This window comes from Trichosurus vulpecula, chromosome 1, assembly GCF_011100635.1.
Source record: "Trichosurus vulpecula isolate mTriVul1 chromosome 1, mTriVul1.pri, whole genome shotgun sequence".
NCBI classification, from domain to species: Eukaryota; Metazoa; Chordata; class Mammalia; order Diprotodontia; family Phalangeridae; genus Trichosurus; species Trichosurus vulpecula.
This window is the reverse complement of record NC_050573.1, coordinates 134,411,431-134,436,056: the sequence shown is the minus strand read 5'-3', so window position 1 is coordinate 134,436,056 and position 24,626 is coordinate 134,411,431. Positions and strand designations below refer to the sequence as shown.

At 35.6% G+C, this 24,626-nt stretch overlaps 1 protein-coding gene across 1 annotated transcript in view; it reads left to right on the top strand.

Annotated features, from left to right (window-relative positions):
• The window catches only part of PKHD1L1 (PKHD1 like 1), a 190,671-nt gene extending 166,312 nt beyond the window's left edge, over positions 1-24,359 (top strand). The window contains exons 72-78 of the mRNA XM_036765700.1: positions 3,293-3,428; positions 5,991-6,335; positions 9,392-9,543; positions 9,937-10,083; positions 10,161-10,314; positions 14,915-15,133; positions 24,291-24,359. Coding sequence (XP_036621595.1) covers positions 3,293-3,428; positions 5,991-6,335; positions 9,392-9,543; positions 9,937-10,083; positions 10,161-10,314; positions 14,915-15,133; positions 24,291-24,316 — 1,179 coding nt within the window. The 3' untranslated portion in view covers positions 24,317-24,359. The remainder of the gene's footprint in view (positions 1-3,292; positions 3,429-5,990; positions 6,336-9,391; positions 9,544-9,936; positions 10,084-10,160; positions 10,315-14,914; positions 15,134-24,290) is intronic.
• The last annotated feature ends 267 nt before the right edge of the window (positions 24,360-24,626 follow it).

Below are 24,626 nucleotides of genomic sequence, written 5' to 3'. Positions count from 1 at the left end.
ACAGACAGAATTCATCACTAAGTGGTCAGCAGGCTGATGATTGGCTTCTCCATATTTTGCTAAACTTGTTCTCACAAAGTAGTCTCAGTCCACTGGAGGGACTACACAGTCCTTGCCAGTACGGTTGTAATGGCCATTGCTTACAATCTACTGGTATAGCCTTTGAAAATGTGGGGTCATATCCACACCATCATGAGGCAACAGTGCAGAAATTTGTGGAAGATAGGCCAATATAATAAATGAATATTGGTTCAAAAATACCAAATAAATACTGAAAGAAAAGAATACCGCAATGTTTAAGAAACTGATTTATTGTGTTCATGTGGGACTCAGATATGCAAGCACAGTTTGTTTTAGGAAAATAACCTTTAGGAAAACAGCATTGATAAGAAAACTCATAAAAATAGTAAGAAGACAATGGCAATAATTATAGAATAGGCTTTTGAGGAAATAGAAAATGTATTCATTTTAAACACATTAAAATGGTAACAATAGAAGAATTTTTAATAAACTGATAATAATTCCTTGAAAATAATGATTTGCTTTTTAAGAATAACTTAGAAGACATCATAAAGGCTTTGTAGAGATAACAAAGGAGGTGGACTAGTAATATAACAAGAATTTGTTATTGTTCAGTCACGTCCAACTCTTTGTGACCCCACAAAGATACTGGAGTGATTTGCCATTTCCTTCTCCAGCTCATTTTCCAGATGAGAAAACTGAGGTAAACAGAGTTAAGTGACTAGCCCAGGGTCACATAGCTAATAAGTGTCTGAGGCCAGATTTAAACTCTAGAAGATAAGTCCTCCTGACTCCAGGCCCAGCAGTCTATACACTATACCACCTAGCTGTCTCTGTAACAAGGATGAGACACAACAGATAGCCCAAGTAGTACAATAGCACCCAGAAGATATTAAAGGAATCAAAGGAAATGAACTAATAAACAGCTTCTTTATGGAAGATCTGTGCCAAGGCATGGGAAATAATATTATGGAATGAGGCATTCAGATTTGCATCAGGGAAGAACGAAGTCATGGGTATGTCAAAATGTCTAATCACCATAATATTGCCTCTCTCACAGATTCGCAAAGTAATCAGATGCCTCATTAGGCTATTAAAATTATATTTAATTAAGAGCTTATATATTAACTTTAATAACACTGCACAATTCCAACAATACACAATATTATCATCTTCCTTCTCTACTTCTTTCTCTAGCCAAGTAGCTGCAATATGAGTATAAAAAGCTAATATTTCCATAGCACTTTATGATTTACACAGAACTTTCATCACACCTTGGTACTATGGGTAGGAAAAATATTATTACTGCCATTTTACAGATGAGGAAACTGAGATCCAAAGAAATTAAGTTACTTTCCCAAGGTCATACTGTTAGCAAGTAATAGAGGCTGGAACTGAATCCAAGTCTTGTCTCCAGACCACTGTTCTTAATACTACATTATGGTACATCATGAGATATTTTTAAAGCATCACACCAAAGTTAATTCAAATGGTGGTATCCATTTTAAAATAGACCGTGACCACAGGTTCTATTAGGGTACATTTTTTATTTCTAATGACCATGGTATTCTTCCCAACACTTCTGATAATACCATAAGAGCTATAAATTCTTGAATGAGTTTGCTTTTTGGAAACTTGATAAAATTTTTAGGAGACAAATATAATGAATTAGGTCAAGCTTGGTAAGACCAGCCTTCGCTGTCATTCTTCATAAGAAAAAAAGATGAGATAGAAGTAGGTAGTTGATACAGGGAATAAAGTTCTAGACCTGGAGTCGAGGAGACCTCAGATAAGATCTAATGTCAGACATTTCCTAGCTCTGTGTTCCTGAGCAAGTCACTTAATTTCTGTTTGCCTTAGTTTCTTCATATGTAAAATGGGGATGATAATAGCACTTACCTCCCAGCGGTGACTGTGAGGATCAAATGAGAGAATATTTGTAAAGCACTTTGTAAATGTTGAAGTGCTATACCGATACCAGCTAAAATAAATAAAAAAGTATGACTATAATTAAATTAATTTTATTATTTGCCTTACTAAATTAGCTCTTAAGACAGTTCTAAAATAGGATTTTCAAAAATGTTTTGAGCAGAAGCATTATCGGAATGTGCTCTAAAGGTGACTAGCTGAAGTAGACAATAGTATTTGGATACATGTGCTCTGCTTTTCTTGTTTAAAAGTAGAAGGGAGGATACATATTTTTAAAATATTTGTTGATATACTTTTTAGATTAACTTCATTTCTGAATATGTTCTTCCTTCCCTACCCAGTGAGCTTCCCCTTGTAACAAAGAATATAAAATAAAAAGGGAAAAAATTCAATTCCAAACTAACCAACATATTAACTGAGTTAGATGATATATGTCATAACCATATCCATAGTTCTTCACTCCTTCAAAGAAGAGAGGGAGTTGTACTCCTATTCTCTCATCTTAGGTCAAGTTTTATCATTGTAATTACAGAGTATTCAGTTTCCTTTTTTAGTTTTTCCCCCATTTCCATTGTTGTAGTTAGTGTAATATTGTATTCCTGGCTCTATTTACTTCATTCCACATCAGATTCTATAAGTCTTCCTATGCTTCTCTGAATTCTTAGTATTTGTAATTTCCTACTGAAGTGATATTCCAGTACATTCCTGAGTATGACAGTGTTTACTATTCACCATCAGTGGACATCTAATTTCTTTCCAGTTCTTTGCTACCACACACATACAAAACACTGTTGTATGTATTTTTGTGGATATAGGACCCTTTCTGTCTTTGATCTCTGTGAGTATATGGCTCATAAGAGAATCCCTAAATCAAAGGGTATAGGCATTTTAGTCATTTTTTAAAAGATGATTCAAAATTAGAAAGCAGTTCAATTTAGATTTACATCTCATATTATATTAAGAGAATGTAAGTATGATAATGAAACAAAAAAAAATGAAGTCAAAAGAAGAGACAGGACATATTATTTTTCTTAGGTGTACTGACCGACTTTCAATACATGTTCTGCCAAATTTTCTGTAGGTTAACTTCATTTTAATTAGGCAATGTTAGACATGTGCTTATTTTCAAAACTGAAATTCATTACAGAACTAAATATTTTTAAAGCATTAATTAAGTGCCTAATTATATGTGGTCCTGTAATTTGTGGGATACTATATTAGGTAGGTAATTATACAAAAAAACCCATACAAACCTTGGGTTTTAGAAATCTACAATTATACTTTGTATTCTATGTTTTAAAGGAAGCAAGGGCTATATATTTATATCATTTATCTTTAACAGGCTGTTCGAGTAGCAATTTTTTATTCCACACTTCAGCGTCTGGATGTCTATGTGAACAATTCTCTGGTTTGTCCTAAAAATACAGTATGGAACCATCAACAGAAGGACTGTGAATTTAACATTCACCTACAGACAGGTAATCCCCCTGAAATTACAGTACCAAAAACACACAAAAATAACAGTTAATCGTATAATTGTGACTGATTTTGTGTAATTCAGAAGCATACCAATGGGGCCTTAGAAGCTAAAGTGGCCAATAGAGTATATCATTCCACATTCCAGAATCATCCAAGGGAAAGAGTAGTGAGTCATAGCCAGTTGGCTATGAACATGACTGCCCTTCTACTCTGACCCTCTGTATCCCCAATACTTGCCAATGTGAGTATAGATCAGAGTTGAGTAAGTCAGGCCAAAGAGAGGGAAGGAGGGTATGGGTACCCTGACAAGTATCATGCCCATAGGCATATTGCTCATACATGTAAGACCACACCATGCTTGTGCTACATGTACCATCTTTTAAGAATTGGCATGTTATTTGCCTTTCACACACCCTATGGAGTCAGTTCCATTTTTCACAATCTTTCAAAGATTTCTAAAAGTGGCTCAACAGTAATATCTTTCATTATCCTGTTATGTAGTTCATCTGGGTCTTTTCACTGAAATTCCCCTCAATCAATGAATTTGTGGTAGCGAAGAAAAGGGAAGTGAACTGAGATGGAGGATTTCAGCGGAAAGATCATAGAATTTGGAGTCAGAGAACCTGTGTTTGAGTCCTGGCCCTGTTGCTTCACAACCATTGTAACCCTGGGCAAATCACTGGGCCTCGGTTTCCTCATATGTAAAATAAAAGAGTTGTAAGGGTTAATTCTGAGGTCCTTTCTAGCTCTAAACCTATGATTTTATGATCATTTGTTCCCAACATTGCCTTTTTTTCTTGTTGAGCAATGACTTCTTTCTTGTTGCTCAGAATCAGGTACAGGGCTGGAGTTTCCTTTGTTACTAAAACACTTCTCATCTTTTTTTTTTCTTTTGTCCAGGCTATATAACACAGCACCTGACACATGTCTTGTACTTAATAAAGTCTTGTTAGTCAATTGGTTGTTTCCTTCATCTTTTAAAGAATGAAATTATCAGTTCCAATTAATGATAAATTATCATTAACTGCAAAGGCCAATATATGTGCTCCACAGTTATCCTGAGCGGGAAAAGATTTATAACAAATCCACCCACAAATAACAGTATCTCAAAGCAGAGTGGAGAATGATCACAGGATCTAAGAATTTTGCATTTGGAAGAGGATTCAGACTAATTCATTCCAGACCAATAGTCTCCTACAACATGCCCACTTGATGGTGATACAGTCTGCTTGAGGATCTCTAGTTGGGAACACATGAATTACTACCTCCCATGCTCATTCTGCTTTTGGATAGACCTGATTTCTATTTTTTTTTCTTTCACTAATCCAAAATTTGCCTTGGCAGCTTCCAAATAGTGTTCCTAGTCCTGCCCTCTGGAGCCAAGCCATGCCTTTTCCATCGATCACCTTGTAAAGGTGATTTTTTTTTTGTTTTAGCCCAAGAGGGGATCATCTAATCCAACTGTCTCATTTTACAAATCAGGAAATGAGGCCCAGGAATGTTAGTTGATTTACCAAGAGGTCACATAGATACTAACTTTCAGAGTCAATATTTGTACTAGTCCTCTGACTCCAAATCTGATACTCACTGCTGGACCATGATAGTTATTTGATTTTAAAGGGTGCAACCAAGTGCCTAATTTTTCTAAATTTAAAATTTCCTTTTCAGTAGGAATGCTTTATCCTGAGAGCTTCACATTATATTAGTCTTACCCAAGTTTATCTTTTTAAAAATATATCTGTTATATTGCAATGAACCAGCCACAAATTCTTGGACATTATTAAAACATTAATAAATTCCATGTGAATTCTGTCACCTTTGAAGAAAACAGTCCTAAGGGGGAAAAGTGGTTGTTTAGAATTCTCTAAGGCTTCTGTAAGATGAACAGTAAACCAATGTTATTGCAGAAATGTACCTTTGAGACCTTTAATATATGTTTTGTTCTACTATGTGCTTTTGTTTTTAGTGAAAATAGTAAGTTTTGCAGCACAGGTGTTCTTTGTAATAGTTGATAAGATGTACAACAGAAACCATATGGCAGTGAAAGTCAAGTTGATTTTTGTAGCACAGTCAGTTTAATTTTTGTCTTTGTATCTCCAGTGCCTAGCCAATGCCTGGCATGTAGTAGGTAGTTAATAAATGTTTGGTGAATTAAGTTGAATTTTTAATCAGAATAATCTAAACAGAACTACATGGACAAATGCTTTTTTATATACTTCATTTGCCATTCTAGGTGCTAGGGATAAAAAGGACATAAGTATATTGTTTATCATTTATATAGCAAATAGAGTGAATTTGTGATACATTTAATACCTATTTATAGAGTGATTTATGATAAGTTCAGCTAGTATATTGTTGTTGTTGATGTTAATAATATGTTGCTAAAGTAATGTATTTTCATTTTCTATATCAGTAGTGTAATATAAGGAACAAAGTGATAAAAATCTGAGGAGAAAATTTTCTGAATTCTCTAAATTCAAAGTTCTAAATGCTACATGATAAACGGAATAGACAAGATAAAGTATCTTGAATTCCACTATTTTGGCTATTTTCCTAAACAGGGGGATACCTTCCTAGCCTGAATTCTGCTATCTCAGGTGAAAACTATTTTGACAGAACCTACCAGATGCTTCACCTTTTAGTTAAAGGACCTACTCCTATCGAAGTCCATACCACCGCAGTCCTATTTGTTTCCTTTAAATTACCAGCAATGACAGAAGATCATTTTTATAGTTCTCGTAATCTGGTTAGAAATCTTGCCTCTTTCCTGAAGATACCAGTCAACAAAATTCGCGTGACCAAAATAATTAGAGAAAATGGCCGACGGAAGAAGAGAATGGCAGTGGTCAACATTGAACTAGAAATTGGAGAACCACCCACCCAGATACTAAGCAATCACACTGCAGGCATGTATAAATGAAGGATAGGATATGGTATATATTTGCTATATGAGATATAAGACAATTATGTGTATATTACATGATAAAAGGATATGAATTCATAGTTCAGTCTAAAACATGTTGATACTAGGGACCCAGCCTGACTCCCCAGAGACTAGGGAACCTGAATGCATAAAGTATGATGCAGTGTATTGTGGAAGAAAGTCCACTGATTTTATACTGAAAAGCTGAAGTCAAATCTTTACTTTGCCACCTTGAACAATTCAACTAATCTTGTTTCGCTTTAGTTCCTTCATCTGTCAAATGAAAGGGTTGGATAGATAACTGCTAAAGTATATCACTGCCTTAGTGGATCCTGTGATCCAACTTTGATTGGATACTCTGCCTAATATGCCATATGGGAGTTTGGGAGTCTTACCTCTGCTCCTGCAATTGTTAAGTACTGCATAGGAGCCTTGTTTTCTGCTTTGGTACTGTAGCAACAGAGCCAACTCCATGGGGGCAGGACATGAGTATTATGATGATTCCTAGCTGTTGTAAGAGGGCTTTTCCCTCTGCCTCATTTTGCTCATCTATATGTGATATACACAAAACAAAGTGAGTCTTCCTTTGAAGGAAGGATTAAATACAATGATGACCCCAGAAGCCATTTGTGGCTTCCCATCAGAAATAACAGCTGCAAGTACATGTGGTAGGGATGGCTTATGGAATAAGAAGCTCCCTTTTCTCCCTTTTCATTTTTCTTCTTCCACTTAACACTTCTATAACCAGATAAGAAAAGTTGAGTAGACCCCAATCCAAGATGATGAGAGAAGGCCTTATCTCCTTGGGTGAATAATAAACTTGCAAAATCAACTATGGTAGAAACCAACTTCTGACTGCTCCCTTTCCTTTTCTCTCTATTTTTCTCCCTTAGTGAAATGTAATGCTAAGAGATCTCAAAGCATAGATTTGGGAGTAAAGGCAAAAGAAAACAGCTTCACTATTGACAAAAATTGCTCAGGTATCCATGGGAAGTAAGGAAATTGGTGAAAAGTCACTGGTTGAGATGGGACATAAGGGGAAAATCTAAGAAGCTATTTTGCTGCTTTCATATATTGTATACCTCATGGAAATTAGCAGAAGTTATAAAACCACAGGCCAGATAAGACACTTCTCACACAAGGAAGCACTGAGAGAACCAGCAACTATGTTCTTAGTTTTACTGCTCATGGCCATCTTTTTACTCCAAATGTGCCTCAGTAAAATTTGTTACTAAGTTTTGTGCATGAAGTTATCTTTAACTTCCCTGACGTGCCTGCTGATTAATCACAAAATCATTCATATAAAAAGCATTTATTGCCAAATGGTAGGAAAAGGAGACAGGGAGTATGAATACCTTTTCTGCCCCTAAAAGCTCTAGTGAACCCTCAAAACTAAGTCAATGTGGTATCCTCTTTACTCTCTCAGATTACAACCTGGACCATGTCCTTTTCCTCTAAAAACATTATTTTACTTGAGCTCTTTTCTAGAGGGTGCTAGGTGGCACAATGGACAAGGCACTGTCTGGGCTCAGAAAGACCTGAGTTAAGATTTAGCTCCAGATATTTACTAGCTGCATGACACCCTGGACAAGTCATTAAACTTGTTTGCCTAAGTTTCCTCTCCTGTAAAATGGGAATAAAAATAGCACCTACCTCCCAGGATTGTTGTGAGGATCAAATGAGATATTTGAAAAGTATTTAGCATGGTGTAGATGCTAAATAAATACTTATTCCTTCCCCCCCCCAACACCTCTTTCTTTTAATTACCTCACATCTTGGTCTAGGCAATAAAGTTTTGACCCTGGCAATCAAAATGGAAAGGAAGGGATAGATAGATGATTCGTTATATAGAAAGAATAAATATGATCTGATGACTGATCTGTGTGTGGAAATCCATGGACAAGGAAAAGTCATTGATGACGCCAATGATTTGGACTTCAATGACTTACACAGAAACAGAAAAGTGAGGAGAAAACTGCTTTGGAGAGTGGTTGGGATGAATTTGGTTTTCGGTCTATTCCACTTAAAATAATAACAGGGCATTTAGATGAAAATACCATAGCTAGGAAGAGAAGTCAGGGCTGAAGATATAGTTTAGGGAGTCATTAATAGAGAGGTGATAGTTCAACCTATGGAAAAGATGAAATAGATCTTCAAGAGATCTGGTGTAGAAAAGTATTTAAAGCATAATAGAATTGTAGATAATCACTTGATTAGGATAAGCAACAAAATATGCAAGACTGCTCATGTTGTCAAGATAAATACATTCGTACCTCCTGAGAGCTAACAAAGCTACTAACATTTTGCTATTGCGTTGTCTTCCCCTTTAGAATGTAAACTTCTTGAAGGCAGAGACTGCCTTTTTAATTTTATTTATACTCCTAGCACTTAGCACGTAGTGCATGGCATATAGGAAACAATAAATACTTTTTTCCTTCCTTTTGTCCTTTCTTCTTTTCTTTCTTTCCCTTTTTCCTTCTTTTTTCCTTCCTTCCTTTCTTTCTTCCTTTCTTTCTTCATTCCTTCTTTTCCTTCCTACCTTGTTTCCTTTCTTCTCACCTTACTTCTTTTCTTCCTGCCTTCCTTCCTTTTTCCTTCATTTCTTCCTTTTTTACATCCTTCCTCCCTTTCTTCCTACAAATAGGCTAATAAAACTCCAGTGGGCAGATAAAATTTTGTTGCTATCTCCCTAGGCTATTTTAAATGATATAGGTGGTGGGTTTTTTTATTACCAGAAATTTCACAGTTAAGAAACAAATCTTAAACAAATCACTCAACTCAAACGCCACTTCACCCCTTCTCTTTGCCCCCTCCATTTGGAAATAACTTTGCTATCCTTAGACTCATTTAGCAATTTATATCTCTCCTATATTTATCATGATCAGTTTTGTACTGAAATTATTCATGTATTCCACTGAAGTCCTACATTGATGCTTCTTTTTAGTAAGGAAATGTAAAAAACTCACCCACAGTAATCATTCTGTCCTCTTAAATCCAAAATTTTCAATATTGTATTATAAAAAATATTATTTCCAATAGGTCAGATGCAATTATCTGCACTCCAAGAAATTGCCAATTGTCTTGGACAGGCCATAATCTTAGGAAAAATCAATAGTGTCCTTGGATTTAATATCTCTTCGATGTCTATTGCTAATCCTCTCCCCACCCCAAGTGACTCTGGTTGGATTCAGGTAAGTGGCATTACTTTAAGTGTCATTAATAGTCTCTTCTATTTCTCTAGATTTTAATATTTCCATGGGGTTATAGTCATTTTTATTATCACCTATACTTTGTAAAGTCACTGCCAACATTATTAACAGAATCAAGGGAAGTTATTTGAATAAAGATCATATCTTTTCACAATGTTTTTGACGAGAAATTAAATTTTTAAATAACAAAACTATCATGAATTACTTTCATGCTTTTTCATGTTTGTAAGAAATATGGTAGAAATGATATCACCACATTGAGCACATATTCTTATTAACAATCTATGAATATTAGAACTGCTAGGGTAAGATGAGTTTACTGCTACATGTTATGAATACACATAAAATGCAATTATTATTCATACCTATTTTCAGGTGACTGAACAGCCTGTGGAAAGGTCTACATTTCCAATCAATCACCTAGCCTTCGTGTCTTCCCTTTCTGTGATTACTCAGCCAGTAGCAGGGCTACCAGGACATCTATTTTCCCAGCAGCCTTCAATTAAGGCAATGGATTCCGATGTAAGTGATATCTCAAAGCTATGTTACAGCAATAGGTCATAAGTCAGATATAGATGTTGATTTTTCCCCATCTTTAGGGTAACTGTGTATCTGTTGGAATGACTTCATTGACCCTCAAGGCCATTCTCAAAGATGCCAGCAATAATCAAGTCAGTGGTCTTAGTGGAAATACAACAGTTCCATTTAGCAGTTGTTGGGCCAACTACACAGACCTGACTCTTATTAAAACTGGTAAGTAATGTTTTGGATCTACAAAGACAGATACAAAAATGACATGTACACTTATGTTTTCATGAATTATGTGTCCAACAGCAGTTTGAACTACAGCTTCTAGAAACCTGAACTTGTAACTGTGGTCTCAAATTAGTTCCTCTCGTCCCAAGTAATGCTGATACTTCTAGATAACAACCTTGAAAACAAATGTGAAGTAACAAAACAAAATTAAGCATTTCATTTTGCTGACAAAATGATATTAACACAAAAAACTTCACAGGTATGGAGTAATTTCTTTTTTTTAATGGTCAAGGCTTTCTATAGCAATTTGACCTATTCTTAAGAAAGCTATTCATCTACAGACTGAAGCATGCTATTTTTTCCTTTCTTTTTTTTTCTTCCTTTTCTTCTTTCTTTCTCTCTTTTTATTTTGGTTCTAGTTTTCTTCCATAAATTGACTAATATGGAAATAAGTTATACATGTTTACACATATATAACTATGTCAGATTCCTTAACATCTTAGGCAGAGGGGAGGGAAGGGAAGAAGGGATAGAATTTGGAACTCAAAACTTAAAAAATTGTTTTTACATGTAATTAGAGAAAAAATAAAATAGTATTAAAAATAAAAGTTATTCATCAAATATTTTTTCATGTTTGTTTTTGGCCACATGGTACTCACAATATTCTTTACCATGCTCAAATTGCAGGTAGTAGGGAAGAGAGAGCCAAGGATTACATGGTTTCAAGAACATTAATAAATGAATTATTCTACTATATAGTATTCTTCCTGAATAACTTACATTACTTCCTCCAAAAGTTCTATTCCAAATTCTCAATGTAATAGGAAGGGAACTCATGCTCTAACAATATGGAAAGATTTTGATGATTCGACTTCCGATAAACTATGTATCTGCTAATACCCAGACTAACTGAATATAGATTCATCGGCAGAAGACTGACTAACTGATGATCAGATATTTTAATATTCTCCTCTTAGTTTTTATGGCATTGCTGTCTTCTGATTCTCCTCCTACCTGTCTGATCACTTCTGTGTTTCCTTCAATGGCTTTTCATCTAAGTCATGTCTCCTTGCTATCCTAGTCTGCTCTCTTTTTTATGCAGTAAGGGCCACTGTTCCACTGTGAGCACAAGTGCTAGTGCTCCTCTCAGCCCTGCAACAATGACCAGGGCCCCTGCTCCATTATAACCAAACACAGGCAAGTCTCCTCTGCCCTGAAACTGTGGCCCAGAACTGCATATAGAAATAAAGTTGCCAAACAGCCCCCGGTTCTGCACCCAGTGCCAGCAAAGAGTTCCCTGTGATCTCTTTCTGACCACTTGTCCAACCCCCTTACCATTTCTGGGCTGAGAGATCCAGAAGTTGTTGCTACCCCTGTTGAAGCTGCCACCAAGGCTCACTACTGCTGCAGCTATGTGTACTCCAGGCATGCCCTCACCCTGGTGTCATAGATTCTCCTGACGAACTCCTAAGTTGTCTTAGGCTAGAAAAATGTCTCACTACGAACTTTTGTTGGCTCTACCACTCCAGAATTAGATTTGAGGTGTCATTTTAGAGTTGTTTGGAGGGGAATGTTGAGAGAAGGAAGAGAAATGGGCTAAACCTAGCAACATTTTTATAGTGGCACATTTTCCACAGTTTTCATATTTTCCACTTTTTCATCTTTGTAAGAAATATGGTAGAAATGATGCTCCACATTGAGCACATATTCTTATTAACAATCTTCCACATTTGAATGCTACCACCTCAGTTTCCAATGTACTATATGAGGAAGTAGCCATAGCACTTAAGAAAGTGACATTTGAGTGACTACTTAGAATTGACTGAGTACATACAGATGAAGTCTTTACCAAAGGCCACAGATTTAAAGGAATTTATAGATCAATTTTCAACATATTTCAAAGAATAGAATGAAAATGATCACAGATTATGCTTTTAGGGGAAAAAGTAATCAAGAACACACCTGAGACTACAAAATCCTCTGCCTACTTTCTCTTCTCTATAGAATTTTTGTGTGAATAGTTTAATCAGGCATCAAGCATATCCTTTATGAAAATATAAAGAGGAAAGAGGCAAGAACTTGCGAACAACTGAATCAAAGATATTGAGAATATCTGATCTGGCAATATCAACTGCTTAAGTACTTTTCAAAAAAGCATTTGACTCCCTCCCCCCCCCCCAAAAAAGATGCGTAGGCTTTCTTCAAACAAAATATCTCCCATAAACCATTCAAAATTATATGAAACTGATGAATACAACATTGGAGGTAACTATGTTCAGTATTGCCATCAAATAAGGTGTGAAATATCTTTGCCATTGTCATCAAAGATGTCCTTCGGGGGGTTGAATTGAAGGAAATTCCTTAATGATGGCTATATTTTCCCAATGGTCTGTCCTTAAACTACTAATTTCATCAAACTCTTGGCATGCTATAAATCCTCCATAGTGAAATCCACAGGAAATCAAAAGAGAATGGTCTAGCCATGAACTCTAGTCCTTTAAGGTTTACAAAGTACTTCCCTTTCATTAGCTCATTTTATCCTCACAACAGTGAGTTATATTAAATTATACCCATTTTACAAAAGAGGAAACAGACTCAGTAAGATTAGATGATTTGGCTCAAGTTTTACAGCCATGTATCAGCGGCATAGATCTTGCTAACTCTAAGACCAACATTCTTCACATTGTGCTATAGGGTCTTTCATGCAAAGGCATAGCTGTGTACCATGCATAGACAAAAAAAGGAATGTAGAAATATGTATACTGAGGCAAATTATATAGTTTATATAGTTAGCATAAATGTACACATATACATCTTACAAATATTTATAATTATCATTTACCATTCCTTTTCCCTCTTCTTTTCTGAAGAAATTCTACTGTTAAAAATGGGTAATGGGAAGAGAAAGTTATTATTAATCCCACAGCAGTGAATCATAGAGGGATATTTATGACAAAAGCTAACATGGTATAGTGGAGAGAGCACTGGACTTGCAGGTCAGAAAACCTGAGTTTGAATGCTAATACTACCACTTATTAGCTGTATGACCTTGGACAAGTGACCTCTCTAGAGGTGCTTCCTCCTAAAATGAAAGGAGTGAACTAGATTATTAATGATATCCCTTCCAGTTCAGTAGTCAGTAGTCAATAAACATTTATTAAGTGAATTCTACATGCCAGGTACTATGCTAAGCATTGGGGATACAAAAAAGTCAGTCAGTCCCTGCCCTGGAGGAATGAACAATTTAATCAGGAAGACAACAAGCAAACAAAGATGCATAACTAAGTTATATACAGAATAAGTAGGAAATAAATAAGAAGAAAAGCACTAGAATTAAGAGGGATTTGGAAAAGCTTCCTGTAGAAGATGAGATTTTAGTTGGAACTTAAAGGAAACCAAGGAAAGCAACAGGTGGGGACAAAGTAGGAAAGCATTCCAGGCATGGAGGCCATTCTATGATCCTGTATACTTCCCAGGAGGGTACTGGTTGTTAAAACCAGTAGTTCCTTGGCTAATTAGAACTTCAAATGGTACTGACATTTAAGTTTTAGGACCATACTTTAAAATACTATATTTGTGAATATTTCACCATTTTACCACATCAGTAACTAGTTTGGGTATGTTAGAGAAAAGTTGGCAGAGTTAGATTTCTTTTTTTAGAACATGGAAGAAAAAAGAAATTCCAGTTAAAAAAACATGAAGGAATATTTCCCCTGAACCTTATCTTAATCTGGTCTCCTAAATATAAAAAACATAAAGAACTTCAAGTGAATTTTTGCTATGAATTGCAACCGTGCCTGAACAGTCATCAGAACAGAACCCCTTCAGGCCAATTGTTATGAAAATACTTTGTCATTATTTGCCAGAACCCCATGAGGTCAAGACCTAACCTTGTTTTCCCCTAAAATAGCAAGAACAGTAATTAAGAATTCAATAGAAAATGCAAATGGTTAAACACTAGTTCTGTTTATTTTGCAGTAACTGGCAAATAGTAGGTGCTTAATAAATATTTACTGATTTATTGATTGATTATGCAAAAACAAAAATCCAGCCTTGAGATACCATTACAGGAAGATTTCTCCATCCCCTCTTAATTCCAATGTCTTCCCTCCATTAATTATTTCCTATTATTCCTGTATACAGCCTGTTTGATATATTTGTTTACATGTTGTAGATTGTAAATTCCTTGAGGGTAATGGCCTCTTTTGTAATTCTAGTGCTTAGCACACCACCTGTCACATAGTAGGCCCTTAATAAAAGTTGATTGATTAATAATAGTGAAGTTTATCAATTTTTCATGGCTTAGAATTAGTTGCTTTTGACCAAAGGATAGTAGTGAGGAAAGAATGGGAGGTGTAGATTCTATGGAGAAAAAAATCTTGTATCTCCTTATAATTGAAGAGAGGTAGAACATGTGTATTAATAAGAATTAAGAAGGATTCTTACATAATCATTAATAAGACGACAATTCCAAGAACCGTTTTATGCACCAAAATATATTCTAAGTCTGTGGAAAAAACTAAGAGTTGTATGGGGGGAAGAGGAAGAATTATAGTTTTGTTTTACAGAGAAACCTGGTCATGATTTTGTCTTACAGGGAAAAATTATAAGATTGAGTTTGTATTGAATGATGTCCGAGTGGAATCGAGGTCTTTCAGCTTGCCAGTACAGTCCAGCTCCAGCAGCAGTGACAGCAAATCATTAAATATGGACTCAGCTGCTCAGAAAGTCACTATTGTAGTTGTATGTCTATTAGGGGGAAGACTTCTCTTAGAAATATTTATGACTGCTGTTTTGATTCTGAAGGAAACTGTAGGTAAGGTTTTGTTTTCTCTCTTACAAATTATTTCACATATTAAAGAATTTGAAGATCCTTTTTTAAAAAAATGAATACCAAAAAAACCACTGACTATTTACTATGTGTCTATGTCCAGGACCATACATAAGGACTAAGCCTTACAAATAAGGTTGGAGGTAGGGGAGGGGAGAAAGGGAAAGGCAGGCCAGGTACAGAGAAGAAGAAAATATGTTCCCTATTCTTGAAAAATTAACAGTTTCATTGGGAAGATGAGGCATACATATGAAATCCTAAATAACAATTGAAAGCAGTGACAATATCATGTTATATACAGTGTAGTTCATCATCGGATGTCATTATTGTGAAGTGGAATACTCAGTGAAGACCTAGTAGAGGAAATGGCATTTCAGGTAAAGAATAAAACATGGATAAAATTGTAGAAATCAAAATAACTTATATATGTTCATAGTGATGGGGCTCATGAGGCAATGGGACCCCTAAAAAAAGTCCTTGAACTTTCTCACACATTTCAGCAACCCACCCACTAAATCCAGTTCCTGGAATTCCCCAAGGCATCTGGTCCGTCCCAGTATAATCTTTTTAATTGTCCTTTCATTGTGGGCCTACTGCTTAACTCCTTTCATACTCTGTACCTAGCCCACCCCAGGCTACTTGCCACTCCTTAGTCCCATCCAGATCTTCCCACGGTCTTTTTCTGTATAAAAGTATCAGTCCCATCCTCATGAAATTAGCAGATTTACTAGAAATCTTGCCTGCCCAGTTGGTGTGTGATAAAACTTCACTACTCTGACTGAAAGAAGGCTTGAGGGGTCAAATTCTTTCAAGGCAGGCCCACCCTACACCCTTGTATTTGGGGATTCCTAGTAACCTCAAACCACTTAAATAGTACAGTAAATAGAAATCATTTTATTCAGGGAGTAATAGCAATTAAAGTTAGAATTAAAGTTACTTTAGGGTAAGACTATGGAAATCCTTGAATGCCAGACTAAGGATTTTGGCCTTGAACCTTTGGATATCACAGAGCCATTGGAGTTTTTCAGGATGAGGAGAGCAAGGGATGGACAAAACGAAAGTAATGATTAATGAAGATTAATCTGGTAGCAGTATGCATAATTAGTGGACTAGGAAAAGACCAAAGACAAAGAAGCTAGTAACAAGTCTATGACAGAAACTTTCATATATTGGGCAGAACTTAGGGGGACAGAAGAAGAGAATGGGTCAAGGATGATTTGAAGTTTTCCAGTGTTCACAGGAAAATAATTCTTTTAGCAAAAATATGAACATCAGGAGATTTTGAGGGTGCTTCATTTTTGAAAAGTTGGTTTTGTTTATTTGTTTCCAGAGGGCCATGGGGGTGAAGAGGGATTGCAATTTGTATCAGTGTAGCCACTAGCCCCACTGATGAAAGCACAGATCTTTTGAAACATTGAAATATGTGGCACATATCTAATACTGATATACTGATATGATCTTAGAATCCTTTATGTTTCATGCACACTTTACACTGATAACTAATAATAGCTAGCATTTGATATCATGCTTTAAGGTTTGCAAAGCACTTTCCAAATATTATCCAGTTTTATCTTCACAATGACCCTGAAAGATATTCTATTACTATCCTCATTTCACAGATAATGAAATTGAGGCAGATAGAGGGTAAGTAACTTGCCCAGGCTCACACAGCTAGTAGGTGTCTGAGGTCATATTTGAATTCAAGTTTTCCTATCTAGCACTCTATCAAATGTAATACCTAGCTGCCTAGTATGATCTTAGCACCACATTTCCAACTTGCTGACCAGCATTCTGAGCTACTGCTAAAATGAGTTGCACCCTTATTTCCTCCACTACTCATTTTGTCCATAACTTTATTGTTGAAGAGGCTTAGATGTTTGTTCTTTCTAAAGATGTACTGGTTACTATAGAAGATCATGGGGAGCAGATTTGAGAGAGTTAGAAGCCACTAATAGATTGAGAGGGGTAGGAGTGCCAGGCATGCAGAATGGCACCAGAGCAGACCAAACCAACCTGGAACAGCAGAGGAATCCAGCCAGCATGTGGGTCTGGGAGAGCGCTGGGTGAGTGAAATGCTGGAGCAGGAACAGACCCAGGGTGGAAGTACTGGCTACAGCCATGATTGAGCTCCAGGCCTCTCAGCCCAGGACGTGAGTGTGTCAGAGCACAGAGCCTGCGGCCATGGGAGCACCTAGCCTGGAGGCTTCCAACCCACAGTCTAAAGGTTTGAAACTCGCCTTCTTGAACTTCCGGGAGCCATGATGGACAGGCAAAATGGCTTTTATCCCTCCCTTGAATAAATTGAGAGAATAATACCTCAGCAGAAACAGAGGAGCCAGAAGGGGGGCTTCAGTAGTGAGAGAAGTGGGGGAGAGGGCCCTTCCTGTGGTGGTGGAAGGAGACTAGTGCAGGAATAGAGGTGTCCCAGCAACCCTCACCTCAGCAGAACAACGAGAGTAACTGAGCCCCAAGGGGTAGAGCTAACAAACATCAAAGCCAGGAACCCAGACTGGGCCATTGCACAGCCAGGGGAAGTGGCAGACACCAGCACAGAAAAGAGCTGAGACCACCCATTCTGTAGAACACTGCTGGGGAAGAGGAGAACCCCCCCAGCAGCCAGATCACCCCTCTCCCACACCTCACAAAACCAGAGGCTATAGAACATAAAGCCAGTGAGCAGACCCACAGATTCAAACACAAGAAACTTGGGACAGAGCCTCCTGAGCCTCAGAAACAGAGATCCACTTTAGAAGCCAGGAGGTAAAAGAAATACCATGAAAAAACACGCTAAGAAGCCAAAGACAATTGATTTGTATTATGGAGACAGGGAAGATCAAATTACCAATTCAGAAGAGGACAGGATGGACACTACACCCACATCTGAAACTTCAACAGGGAAAGTGAAATGGTCTCCAGACCAAAAAACATTCCTGGAAGAACTCAAGGAGGACTTTAAAAACCAAATTAGGGAGGTAAAAGAAAAAATGGAAAAATATTCAATGAGGAAAACAAATCTTTAAAAGGTAAACTTGGGGAATCGGTTAAGGAAAATCAGAATATAAATGAGAAAATGTCTCATTAAAAGTAAAATCAACCAAATGGAAAAGGAGATAGAGAAGATAAAGGAAGAAAACAAAACATTAAAAATGCGAATTGGGCAAGTAGAAGCTAATGAATCTATGATACATCAAGAATCAGTCAAACAAAATCTAAAGAATGAAAAAATAGAAGAAAACATGAAATATCTGATCGGAAAAACAACTGACTTGGAAAATAGATCCAGGAGAGACAATCTAAGAATTACTGGTCTACCTGAAAGCTATGATGAAAAAAAGAGTCTGGATAGTATCTTCCATGAAACCTTAAGGAAAATTGCCTGGAGGTCCTAGAACCAGAGGGTAAAATTATCATTGAAAGAATCCATCAATCACCCCCTGAAAAAGATCCCAAATTAAAAATTCCAAGAAATATTATAGCCAAATTCCAGAACTACAGGTCAAGGAGAAAATACTGCAAGAGGCTAGGAAGAAACAATTCAAATATCACAGAACTACAGTCAGGATCATGCAGGATCTTTCTATCTTCTATCTTAAATGAGAGGAGAAATTGGAATACGATATTCCAAAAGGCAAAGGAGCTTGGACTACAACCAAGGACCAACTACCCAGCAAAACTGAGAATAATTTTTCAGGCAAGGAGATGGACATCCAATGAAATAAGGGAATGCCAGACCTTTGTGATGAAAAGGCCAGAGCTCAATGGAAAATTTGATCTCCAAATACAAAACTCAAGAGAGACATAGAAAGGTAAACAGGGGGAAAATACCCTTAGTTAATCAATAAGGCTAATTAGTTACATCCCAATATAGGATTATTTTGTTTTATATATGTTTTATATACATATATATATATACATATATATGTCAATCTTGAGAATTGTATACTTATTATGACAATTGAAAGGGATATTCATAGACTGTGGGTATCGGTATAAAATAACCGATAGAGTGATAAAAAATGTAATTAAGAGATATAAAGGGATGGGAGAAGAGGTAAGGAGGTAGTAGAAAAGGGTAAATTACATCACATGAAGAGGCACAAAACCATATTGTAGCAGAGGGAAAGAAGGGAGGGAGAAGAGCATTGGATTTGGTTCAAGAAGGGAATAACATACCCTGATAAGTATAGAAATCTAATGTGTCCTACAGGCAGTAGGAGGGGAAAGGGGAAAAAGGGGATGCTGGGTGGTCAGAAGAGAGGGAAGAAGTAGCAAGGGGAAAACAGTATGATAAGGGAGGGGAATCAAGAGGGAGGGTAAACTGAGGAAGGTGGCAGTCAAGAGCAAAACTCTGTTGAGCAGTGGAAGGGGAAAGAGAGAAATGGAAGCATAAACAGGGGAGAAATAGGATGGAGAAAAAGACACAGATAGTAATAATAACTGTGAATGCAATTGGGATGAACTCTCCCATAAAACAGAAGCAGACAGCAGAATGGATTAAAAACCATAATCCTGCAATATGCTGTTTACAAGAAACACATTTGAAACAGGGGGGATACACACAGGGTAAAGGTAAAAGACTGGAGTGGAATATATTGTGCTTCAGCTAAAGTAAAAAAAGCAGGTGTAGCAATCCTAATCTCAGACAAACCAAAAGCAAAGATAGATTTAATTAAAAGAGATAAGGAAGGTCACTATGTCCTGCTAAAAAGCACCATAAACAATGAAGCAATATCATTATTTAACATATATGCACCAAGTGGTATAGCATGCAGATTCTTAGAGGAGAAGTTCAGGGAGTTACAGGAAGAAATAGACAGTAAACCCATACTAGTGAATTTGATAAACCTAACCTCAAAATAAACAAGAAAGAAGTTAAGGAGGTGAACAGAATTTTAGAAAAAGCAGATATGATTGACCTCTAGAGAAAACCAAATGGGGATAAAAAGGAATATACTTTTTTTCTCAGTGGTACATGGCACATATTCAAAAATTGACCAAGTACTAGGGCATAAAAACCTCACAATCCAGTGCAGAAAGGCAGAAGTAGTCAAAGCATCCTTTTCAGATCATGATGCAATAAAAATTATTTGTAACAAAGAACCATGGAAAAATAAGCTAAAAATTAATTGGAAACTAAATAATCTAATTCTAAAGAATGAGTGAGCCAAAGAACAAATCAGAGAAACAATTAATAACTTCATTCAAGAGAATGACAATAATGAAACAACATACCAAAAATTATGGGATGCAGCAAAAGCAGTTCTTAGGGGAAGTTTTATATCTCTAAATGCTTACATGAATAAAATAGAGAAAAAGGAGATCGATGAATTGGGCATGCAACTGAAAAAACTAGAAAAAGAACAAATTGAAAATCCCCAATTAAATACCAAATTAGAAATACTGAAAATCAAAGGTGAGATTAATAAAATTGAAATCAAGAAAACTATTAAATTAACAAAACCAAGAGGTGGTTTTATGAAAAAACTGACAAAATTGATAAACCTTTGGTCAATTTGATTTAAAAAAAGAAGAAAATCAGATCACCAGTATCAAAAATGAAAAGGGTGAATTCACTCCAATGAAGAAGAAATTAAAACAATAATTAGGAATTATTTTGCCCAATTATATGCCCATAAATTTGAGAACCTTAGGGATATGGATGAATATCTACAAAAATATAAATTTCCCAGGTTAACAGAAGAGGAAGTAAAACACCTTAATAACCGCATCTCAGAAAAAGAAATTGAGCAAGCTATCAATGAACTCCCTAGGAAAAAATCTCCAGGGCCAGATGGTTTTAGATATGAATTTTATCAAACATTCAAAGAGCAATTAATTCCTATACTTTATAAGATACTTGAGAAAATAGGTGAAGAAGGACTCCTACCAAATTCTTTTAATGACACAAATATGGTACTAATACCTAAACAAGGAAGAGTCAAAACAGAGAAACAAAATTCTAGACCAATTTCCCTAATGAATATTGATGCAAAAATTTTAAATAAAATATTAGCAAAAAGATTGCAGCAACTTATCATGAGAATAATACACTATGACCAAGTGGGATTTATTCCAGGAATGCAAGGCTGATTCAATATTAAGAAACCTATCAGCATAATTGATCATATCAATAACAAAACTAGCAGAAACCATATGATCATCTCAATAGATGCAAAAAAAGCCTTTGACAAAATACAACACCCATTCCTATTAAAAACACTGGAAAGCATAGGAATAAATGGAGCCTTCCTTAAAATTATAAATAGCATCTACCTAAAACCATCAACAAACATTATTTGTAATGGGGATAAGCTAGATGCATTCCCCATAATAGGGGTGAAACAAGGATGTCCATTATCACCCCTATTATTCAATTTGGTACTAGAAACATTAGCTGTAGCAATAAGAGAAGAAAAAGAAATTGAAGGAATTAGAACAGGCAAAGAAGAAACTAAATTATCACTTTTTGCAGATGATATGATGATTTACTTAGAGAATCCTAGAGAATGAAGTAAAAAAACTACTTGAAATAATAAACAACTTTAGCAAAGTTGGAGGATATAAAATAAACCCGCATAAATCCTCGGCATTCCTATACATTACTAACAAAGCCCAACAGCAAGAGATAGAGAAATTCCATTCAAAGTTATTGTAGACACTATAAAATATTTGGGAGTCTATTTGCCAAGAGAAATCCAGGGCCTATATGAACATAATTATGAAACACTTTTCACACAAATAAAGTCAGATCTAAATAAATGGAAAAATATCAGTTGCTCATGGTTAGGCCAAACTAATATAATAAAAATGACAATTTTACCTAAATTAATTTATTCAGTGCCATACCGATTGAACAACCAAAAAACTATTTTACAGAACTGGATAAAATAATAACCAAATTCATCTGGAAGAACAAGAGGTCTAGAATATCTAGGGAATTAATGAAAAGAAATGCTAGGGAAGGTGGCCTAGCCATACCAGATATTAAACTGTATTATAAAGCAGTAGTCATCAAAACTACCTGGTACTGGCTAAGAAACAGTTGTGGATCAGTGGAATAGGTGAGGCACACAAGACGCAGTAGTCAATGACTACAGCAATCTACTCTTTGATAAACCTAAAGAATCCAGCTTATGGGCTAAGAATTCACTATTTCACAAAAACTTCTGGGAAAATTGGAAAATAGTAGGGCAGAAACTGGGCATAGACCAATATCTTATCCCATATACCAAAATAAAGTCAAAATGGTTCATGATTTAGGAATAAAGGCCGATACTATAAGCAATTTGAAAGAGCAAGGAATAGTTTACCTATCAGATTTATGGAAAAGAAAAGAATTCATGACCCAACAAGAGATAAAGAGCATTACAAAATGCAAAATGGATAATTTTGATTATGTTAAATTGAAATGTTTTTGTACAAAAAAAGCCAATGCAACAAAGACGAGGAGGGAAGCAGAAAATTGGGAGAAAATCTTTACAAATAGTGTCTCTGATAAAGGACTCATCTCCAAAATATACAGGGAACTGAGCCAAACTTATAGGAATACAAGTCATTCCCCAATTGAGAAATGGCCAAAGGATATGAACAGGCAGTTTTCAGAGGAAGAAATTAAAGATATCTGTAGGCATATGAAAAAATGTTCTAAATCACTACTGATTAGAGAAATGCAAATCAAAACAACTCTTAGGTACCACATCTCTCCTGTCAGATTGGCTAAAATGACAAAACAGGAAAATGATAAATGCTAGAGAGGATGTGGGAAAATTGGAATACTGTTACGCTACTGGTGAAGTTGTGAAGTGATCCAGCCATTCTAAAGAGCAATTTGGAACTATGCCCAAAGGGCTATAAAAATGTTCATACCCTTTGACCCAGCAATACTACTTCTAGGGTTGTATCCCAAAGAGATCACATAAGTGGGGAAAGGATCCGTATGTACAAAAATATTTATAGTGGCTCTTTTTGTAGTAGCAAAGAATTGGAAATCAAGGGGATGCCCGTCAGTTGGGGAATGGCTGAACAAGTTGTGGTATATGAATATAATGGAATACTATTGTACTATAAGAAATGGGGAAGATATGGATTTCATAATAACCTGGAAAAACCTATACAATATGATGCTGAGTGAGTGGAGCAGAACTAGGAGAACATTATACACAACCACAGATACATGGATTCTTTGATGACCAATCTTGATAGGCTTAGCTCTTCTCAGCAATACAAGGTTCAAAGACAACTCCGAAGGACTCATGAGGGCGAGAGATATCTACATGCAGAGAAAGAACTATGGAAACTGAAAGCAGATTGAGGCAAACTGTTTGCTCTCCTTTTTTAATTTTTTTTCCTCTCTTTTGTTTTTGTTTTTATTTTTTTATTTTTGGTTTTATTTTTTCTTTCTCATGATTCATTCCATTGGTGATAATTCTTCTTTACAACTTGACTATTGTGCAAATAAGTTCAATGTGAAGTTATATGTAGAAGATATATCGGATTCCATGCCATCTTGGGGAGGGAGGAGGGAAGGGGGGAAAGGAAAATCTGGAACTCAGATAACTGAGTTATAGATAAAGTTACAGATAACTGCATAACAGAGTTACAGATAACTGCATAACTGAGTGTTGTAAACTAAAAATAAAAAAAAACTTAATAAAAAAAGATCCTGTTATCTAAATGTTGGTGATTAATTTAGTTTCCAGACTAGAAGTCAAGTAATTTCTCTTCTGTGGCCACCTAAGTGATTTACTGTTAGTCATTGTGGTAAAAATTATATATTTTAAAAATAACAAATAATTAAAATCCCTGTTCTCCAGGATTTTGTGTTTTGAATTCACAAGATTTTAGTTTTATGAGATCCTTTAATTAGCTATAGATTGTTATATGATAGCTAGCTAGCTAGATAGATAGATAGTTAAATCAACTATCAAGAAAAATTGAGTAAGAACTGAAATTTGTAAAGACCTCCTACATACACAAAACAAGTATGAGGGTTTCTAACTATACATTTTTTGTTGATCATTATCATAGTAATACTTCACAATAAACTACAGCTATGTTGCCAACATAACTATGAAACTGTTACAGACTAAAATTAACACAGGTGTTAAATCACATTTGAATCAGTATTATTTTTATATTACAGATGAAATTGGTGAAATATTACAATGAAGAGCATGTTGAAAACCAGAGATATGTAAGAAACTACATATCAATGAACTATTTGGTAACCGTGATGCAGAGAAAAAAAAACAACAGATTTTTTAAATGTTCAAGTCACTTACCTGTATAAGATTAAAAAGATGTAAAAATCACCATTTACCTTCAAAATAATCATAGTATCATAAAATTTAAAACTGGAAAGGACATCAAAATTAATCAAACTTCCTTAAAGTAACAATTCAAGGATCAAATGTGAAAGTTTCCTTTTGTTATGTAGATTTTTTTTATTATAATTTTAAAATTTGTAGAAATCTCTGAT